Here is an 8,359-nt window from a genome sequence, read left to right as displayed (position 1 = left end):
CCCATGAGTGAGAGGGTGTTTCTTCCCTCCAGCTTTTTTAGTCCATGTCACATCGAATGTTTAGATACTAATTAGAAGTATTAAATATAGATTATTAATAAAACTCATTTCATACTCTGCACTATTTCGCGAGACGAATCTATTGAGCCTAATTAGTCCATGATTAACGAATGTAGAGCCTAATTAGTCCATGATTAACGAATGTGATGCTACAGTAAACATTTGCTAATCGTGGATTAATTAGGCTTAAAAAATTTGTCTAATAAAATAGTATTTATTTATCTAATTAGTTTTTCTGTTAGTTTATATTCATATTTCTAATTAACATCAAACATTCAATATGACAAATGACTTAAAAAAAATACTTGGATCTAAACAGCCTCACATCCAGTCATGCGATTTCTCTTGTCGACTACTGCGATGGCTGGAAAATGTTTCGCTGCTTATCTTGACGCTGCAATGAGATGCGTTGAAACCTGCGCTGGAGCAGCAGCAGCAGCAGGTGAGCAACCATGCATCCAGCTTACACAGTCGTATGAACAAACGAGGCAATGAACAAACCAAGTGTAGTGACCGTCCAGCTAGTGATACCAGCCCACCTGGTGCGCGCGCCTTGATTCACGTCACGTGCCACAGTGCCGCGAGCCCGCAACCTGCCCTGCCCTGTTCCAGTGACCAGATCGGAACGTAAGAAGGTCAACCTGACTCATAGGCACATGTCGGGCACAGGATTCTCATCAATTTAAATGCATCAGCTCGCGACAACCCGCATGAGGAGGCAACGAGCGGCCGTGATCGCCAATTAAGGGATCGATTGTATGGTTTATTTTTTTAAAAAAAAAGTCTAACGTCATATTTATAAATAAAAAATAATTTATAAATATTTTTTATATATAAGTGTTTTAGCGATCAAAAACAAACGATATAAAAATAAACTGAGGTGAAAAAACACAATCAACTCTAAATTGAAAATTTAAAATTCAAAGAGCTTATATATGTATAAGTAAAAGTGAAAAGACGAGGGGACAAGTCCCTCATTTACAGAACACAAGCATTTTAGTTTGTTTAGCGTGTATTAAATTTGAGAAAAAAACACTACAATATTTTTTAATAAATGAGTAATAGATTAAAGCATGATAATATGTGAGGATAAAATAAGATGAATTTTAAATGTAATAATTAATAGGGTAAGTAGTATTATGAATAATACTAGAAACTCTTTATATTTTGGAACTAGATAAAAAGTACTAAATCCAATTTCTTGATTCAATATAAGACCAAAAATAAATTAGTGCTAGAAATACTTAGTTACAATCTTCACTAAAGATTTGAATAAGACAAACAGACGAGCGTACATTCAAAAATCAATGACACCAAATAAAAACCGTATAGAGTATTGTACTACGAATGTTATTTAAATTCTAGTATTGCTTACCATCAATCTTTTCGTCTTTTCGCTTGCTTGTGTTTATGTTTAATGACCAAAATTTAAACTTTCAAACTTAAATATAGAGTTTAATTTTAAGATTTTTTTTCACCAAAGTTTATTTTTTAATTCTGGCTTTTCAATCGCTAAAAATACATATCTAAAATTTATATTCATAAATTATTTTTTTTGTTTGGTATTTTTTATGAAATAACCAAAAAAATCACCCCTTAGGTAGAACAGAAGTAACAAAGATAGTAGTCCACATTAAAGCTCCCATGTGACGTTGTAATATGACTTTCAAGAACACTTTAGTAGTATATTTTAGCATCCTGACCATACCGATTAACTCAAACGCATGAAGCAAAGTGACCCCAAGAATAACAACAGCTCAAAAAAATCACAGGATTGAACCAAATGCTCAAATCCAACTAGATTAAAACGGGAATACCCGTTTCCAAACGGGTATCCAGTCGTTACATACAATGGTAATTGCCAAAAACAGCAGTACTCAACTACTCAAGGCTTCTAGTACATTACTGTTGGACAGCCTTATATGAAGAACCATACAATTAAGTCACCAAGTCAAACCAACAATACAACTAGATCAAATACGAGATTCCAGGACAATGTTTAGCATCCAAGAGCCATCGTACAGAGATACTGCTCTGCTGTGTTTGCACGAGCTTACCGATTTTGAGTCAATACAGTGAGGTAAAAGTGTCGCTCAAGCACCTGAAAGGGTACAAGCCTGGGTTCCGCACCTGAGGATAACCAATATTTGAGAGGAACATTCTAAGTGGACATGAACTACGACACCTACTAGAGTCATTACAGGAATGGGTTACAGAGTCACATGATTCAAGTCCTTGGAGCACAGCTGGCCAAGTGAGCCTTGAAGTTCTCCAGCTCTGCAAGAACTTCATCTTCTGGACGGTAGATCAGATCACTCATGCGCCATATCTAACAAGTAAAACATGCATAAGAACACACCAATGTGCTTATATCCTATCATCAAAATATGCATAAGAACAGCTGACGTATAATCAGACAAACAGCAAGATAATAGCTGCCCCATTTTTCCAATGAAATATGCATATGAGTACAGTTCCATTTTGTATGCGGTCTACAGACCACAATTTGACACTAATCAATAGAAAAACACACCTGCAATGTTCCACCTCCACCAGTACTCTCACCATCATCAGACACACTCACAATAGTCCAAGGATCTGAAGAATTCCAGTGGAAGTCTACAATCTTATCCCTGCCAAGGTAAATATCACACAGTAAGTGGTTTATGGAATACACAATGAAAAGCAGCATCAATCACCTCAATAATAGGTGTACCTTTCCTTGAGATCAAATCTAACTTCCCCTCGATGTAATTATTATAGCACAAAATTCATGTGGAAACTAAAAAAAAAGCTAATACTGTCTACAAAAGCTATATAAATCTATTGGAAAAAAATGAAATACTAAGTACTACTGGTAAATGCGGAAACTAGAATGGCATTACCAATTATCAAACAACACTTCAAAGCGAATTCAAGTCCCATCGTCTATTTTGCGAAACTAACTGATGAAAATATCTTAGAAAAGATATCTCATTGCTAGAGCAGAATAGCAAATAAATGAACTGCTAAGTTACTCGTGCACAATGATTTATCCTAAATTTGACATGCGAAGAAATGTCTCACAGATGTGACGGATAAAATGCCAACTGATATGTTTCATCAGACAAATTACCTATGGCCAGCATGTTGAAAGAAAAGCCCAGCAGGTGAATTTGGATTTTTCTTATTCCCAACCTGCATTAAAAGAATTTTATCAATCAAAACATAAACTGATTTTGTTTTTGTTTTTTTTGGGGGGGGGGGGGGCATGAACTCCCATCCCATCTCTAAACTTTCTGCAGGGTCATATCAGAAGTGGCAAAATGGTCGCTAATTGTACAGGTACCTTCTCATGGTCCCACACATTTAAGAAACCGTCTTCCGCAGAGCTTCCAAAAACAGATGCTTTGTCAGGTGACCACTGAAATATATAAGTTTTGAATTATTGTGAAATGGCACATAAAAATAGCTGACAACAGCCAAATGTACAAAAAAAAACATCAGTAAATCTCTGTACATGCCTGAACACAAAGAACAGCAGCCTTATGACCCTCAAATTTGTGAATTGGAGTGCCAGCTCCTCCAGAACCCAGATTTCTCCGGTCCCACATGCGGACAGAATTATCCGCAGAACTGGATACGAAAAGTAACCATCTTACTCAAACGTATAAACAGTTAAAACGTAAACAACTCAAGATCACTTTATGTATTATTCAGAATATAGAAACCCTTCATGCTATCATACCCAGTTAAGATATAGTTAACATCATGGAGGTTCCAGTCAACACAATGAACATCTCCACCATGAGCTTTCTCAACCTGGAAACCAAGAATAAAAAAGTTTCAACATGGTGCATAGGATTGAGCTGCTTACTTTCATGTAAACCATCATTAATCTGCTTCAAATGGAGGCCACTACCTTAACAGCTGGGCTTGTACCAGTTCGGGCATCCCAAAGAATAAGACAAGAATCATCGCCCACACTACAGAACTCCTGTGCACTTTACAAAATAAAAAATGAACTGTGAAGATAGATTCATTAGAAGTATAGAACATAAAATATCAAAATATAGCATGCATCCCAAGTTCCAACAGATATTCACAATAATGATAGCTACTACTGTTTTATCATCAACTAAAAACGTCTATTAACAAAGAGAAACTTTTGGCCATGCAATAGTGAATATACACATGATAGAGAGACATAACATTTAATAAGATGATGGGAAAGGTGCAATACCTAGAAGGGCAAAACTGAACATCTTCAACAGTACTGTCATGACCAAGAAATACACCACGAGGATCAACTTTAGGACTATCTTTATCATTTGCAGTTTTTCCCTTGCTTCCTGATGCCCCAGGAGAAGTTTCAGTTTTCGAGGAATCTCCTAGTGCAGATATGTGATCTTGGATGCTCCACCATACAACAGATTTGTCTTTTCCTATCGCAACACATTAAGGAAACAGAATGAATATTTTTGTTCCCTTGGAAAATTCAACGCTATATGTTGAAAAAGAATTCAGGGGATCATTGTAATTTGTTAAGGATAAACAAACAAAATAGGAAATATCCTTAAGGACATCAAAACAATACTTCAGTAAATCTAAAACAGGTAGGGGGTAGAAATTAAAAGGATTTAAATGCCTCCATTTCATATTATAAGATGTTTTGGGTTTTTTCAAAAGTCAAGTTTGACCAAATTTACAGAAAAATATAGCAACAACTACAAGACTAAATTAGTTCCATTAAATAGAACATTGAATATATTGTGGAGAGTATATTTGTTTTATGTTGAAAATGACATTACATTTTTCTATAATTTTGGTCAAACTTAAAGTTTGACTTTAGAAAAAAGTCAAAACATATTATAATATGAATTGGAAGAAGTACAAGACAAAACATTGCTAACCTCCAGATAACACATATGGTTCAGCAGGGCACATAGCAAGCGCAAAATCAGCAATATCCATATGTCCTTTCAATATCTGGCAAAACAGTTGAAGCTACTAAGCCACTTGTGTGAAAAGGGAACTGGTGATGAAAAGATGAAAACCTTTCAATATATTATATGATTCCAGAAAATATATCTTAGGACTTGTGTGCAGATACACCAGATGAAGCTGCAATTTCAGCCTCTCAAAATGATATAGGTTAAGAATGAAAATAAGAAAAGATACCAAATCAGGGCGAGATTCAGTTGGTACCAAATCAGGACGAGACTCTTGTGCACCTAGTTGAGCTTGTCTATTTGGCTGGGCCTCAACATCCCAAATAAGAACCTGCAAGTGAACCAAAAAGCCTTCAGTATATTGACAAATCCATCACGGAAATGCTTAAGGATTGATGATCATAAGAAATGTGCAGCACTATTAAAGTCTAGACATACATCTGGGCTGTCGGTATGAGTGGCAATGATCTTACTGTTCTGTGGAAGCTCCCTAATCCTGTTGACCTGTGGTGTGTGAAATAGAAACAATACATCAGCAATTAGGTTAAACAAATAAAAAAGGAATATCATCCATGATACTCCACCAGAAAAGCAAGCTGATCTAAACCAAAAGAACATGATCCATGACACACACACACACACACACACACATATATATACACACACACACATATAAATATATATAGCCACTATAAGAAAAGGTGTACCAAACAAGAAAACATAAATATTTCATACAGACACAATGCTCCTCAAGTTAGGAGAGAGTCGACCACATTTGAGAAATGTTATCTGATTGTCCGATTAATAAAAAAAATAATCGCCTTGATCAGTCCCCTGACTCCGATTAAGTGCAATCCACTGGATCAATCGTTCAGAGATCTGATTGTCTGATTAATCGCCGTTAATCATGATCTAACACTTGTACTGTATACTATAGGAAGGAGTTTTAGTGAATGAAATATTGAAATATTACATTAATGTAGATATATGTACAAGGCAAGCATGCAGAAAAATAACAGAAATGTAACAAACAAACAAAACTAAAAGATAGATAAAGCATCATTTCATCAATTCAATATTACAAAAATATTGGACCGGCTAGGATCGATTAATCAGCCTGATCAACAGTTAATCATCCAAACGGTGCCACGATGGATCAGACAATTTGAAAACATTGCAATTGAGTAAGCAGGAAAAACTGTAAAGATAATTTGTACCTCGCCTGGATGAATTATAGTCTTGTACTTCTTTACAAAAGGCGATCTTGCTTCCTCATTGAACTGCAACAGCAACAAAAAAGGAGGCATCTGCTCAGTTCCACTGTTACAGACTTCAAATTAGTGCGAAATTCCTAATTTAGGTCCTGTTGAGGGCAATGCGAGGCAGTCTCATATGCTACTAAAACAAGATAAAGCAAAAATAAATGTTCCAGTTAAGAAAAGATACATTAATATACTAATAGAGATTTGACATGAGTTTCGGCACTACAAATCTACATCTCTGATTAATGATTACATAGAGAAATGGGAAACTGACACCTCAGGTTAATTAAAATCTGAAAAAAAAAGGACCAAATATGTACATTCATCTTTTTTAACATAGCATGATTCTGTTTTTGACAAACTCAAGTCAGCAACTGATGCACAAAAAAAAGTTGAAACCTGAGATATATGTTCAGCAGCTGCGACCCTTGGTTTGACAACTTCACAATTTGCAATAACCAGAGTATTAGGGACAGTCCCATCCGTCTGCAACAATCGCATGGTTAGCAAAAAGTTAGATCCACCTAAGCATAAATAAATAGTCTAGCTAAGGAGACCTATCTGCCTAGCTAAATCTGCGCTTCTCCAGAAACGCTAAATTTTCACCATAATCAAAACATCCCTAGAGAGCACCAAGAAAAAAGAATAACTAATTTTGGGTACACTTGCCTGCTCTGAAAGGTAAAGGCGCTGACGATTCTTGTAGGTAGCCTTCTCAAACTGAGGCCCCCACCTGTTAACAATTAATCAAGAGAATATCGAATCATTAGTTGCAGAACCACTATTGAAGGTCAAAAGCACGACGGAATACAAGAAGCACAATTATAAACCGAATTACAAGATGAGAAGTTAGAACTCAGCAAAGAACGGGCAGCACTGTAGTTCCCTCTAGCTCGAAAGGAATAACAGGTAATCATACCGTCGACTATATAGACAGAAATGGACAAATAACAACCCGCTAGCCATAAAATCTCGAAGCGAGACTCGGTACATCAAGCATTACATGAACAAGGCAGCATCAACCCCCCCCCCCCCAAACTTAAACAAACAGTTGCATCCCACAAAACCTCCTCAACCCCAAAACCCTAGCATTCTAGAGCGGGACCGTTACATTAGCACCCCACTGCCACCACCAAAAAATCACCATGCAAGCGATAGATCTGGAGGCAGCGAAGCACAGCAGCGCCCTAAAACCCTAGATACAGTCCCCCAAAGCCCTAGCCCGAAAACGGATCTCCACCGAGGACGACGTCTGCAGCCACGAGACGCCCAGGAAATCACCGGAAGGAAGGCATGAAGGAAGGAGAAGCGGGGGAGGATTACCGGCAGGAGAGGGACGGCCAGACGAGGTTGTGGTTGGCGAACCAGTCGTAGAGCACCGGGATGAGCGACTTCCACTGCGCGTAGCGCTCGTCGACCGCCGCCCTGGACCCGCCCTTCTCCTTCATCTCCAACGCGCCCTTCGCCGCTCGCTGGCCCCCCGCCACCGCTGCCGCCGCCGTCGCCCGCTCCGGCCTCCGACTCCGAGCCCCTCGCGCTTCTGTCGTGTTGTAGGAGGAGCGTGCTCTGGACCGGGGAATTTAACTATTTGCCACTCTTACCAAAAACTCCTACTCAAATACCACTCTTACCGATGTTTCTATTTTTTTTTCCATCCTAGAGACGTAAAATGTCAGTTCTATCCCTGTCTTTATCATGTTTACTTATATGCTAAAATAATTTGCATAGTAAATAAAATAGCTACGGATGCAAAACACTAATAATACTATGTGTTTAAGTCGTGCTCGAGCTATGTATATTGAGAAATTAAACTTTTATTCAATATTTTAGTATGTCATATTTAATACCTGATCTGTCAAACATTGTAATAAGAAAAGAAACATTTAATTATGTCATTAAAAAACTTTGGAAATGTAGAAATTTTCTATAAATATGGTTTGAGTAAAATATTAATTCATCACGATAAGAGTTGTGATGTTATTTATTATGGTTAGTCAGTCAAGTTAAACGGATATTTTAGAATTCTAGTAATCGTGTCTCATTAAAAATAACGAGAGTAAATCATGCAGCTAAGAAAAGTTATGGAAAAAATATAAAAGAGATAAA

At 37.2% G+C, this 8,359-nt stretch overlaps 1 protein-coding gene across 2 annotated transcripts; it reads right to left on the bottom strand.

Moving 5' to 3' along the window:
• Window positions 1-1,998: 1,998 nt before the first annotated feature.
• LOC102707535 (WD-40 repeat-containing protein MSI4) lies at window positions 1,999-7,825 on the bottom strand. Of its 2 annotated transcripts, none has more exons than XM_015842912.2 (15): window positions 7,577-7,825; window positions 6,923-6,986; window positions 6,653-6,739; window positions 6,209-6,271; window positions 5,430-5,495; window positions 5,221-5,322; window positions 4,953-5,028; window positions 4,283-4,484; window positions 3,962-4,043; window positions 3,788-3,861; window positions 3,564-3,675; window positions 3,389-3,463; window positions 3,176-3,237; window positions 2,594-2,693; window positions 1,999-2,389 (listed from the first exon to the last, which is right to left on the bottom strand). In XM_015842912.2, exons 1-15 carry the CDS (start codon window positions 7,699-7,701, stop codon window positions 2,288-2,290), a joined length of 1,392 nt encoding a protein of 463 aa, XP_015698398.1. In that variant the 5' UTR covers window positions 7,702-7,825; the 3' UTR covers window positions 1,999-2,287. The 2 variants fall into 2 exon arrangements, with proteins under 2 accessions (XP_015698398.1, XP_006644601.1); XM_006644538.3 differs by having other exon boundaries at window positions 5,248-5,322.
• Window positions 7,826-8,359: the final 534 nt, after the last annotated feature.

The sequence above is a fragment of the Oryza brachyantha genome, chromosome 1 (assembly GCF_000231095.2).
Source record: "Oryza brachyantha chromosome 1, ObraRS2, whole genome shotgun sequence".
NCBI lineage: Eukaryota > Viridiplantae > Streptophyta > Magnoliopsida > Poales > Poaceae > Oryza > Oryza brachyantha.
The sequence above is the reverse complement of the archived record's forward strand: the minus strand, read 5'-3'. Positions and strand labels throughout refer to the sequence as shown.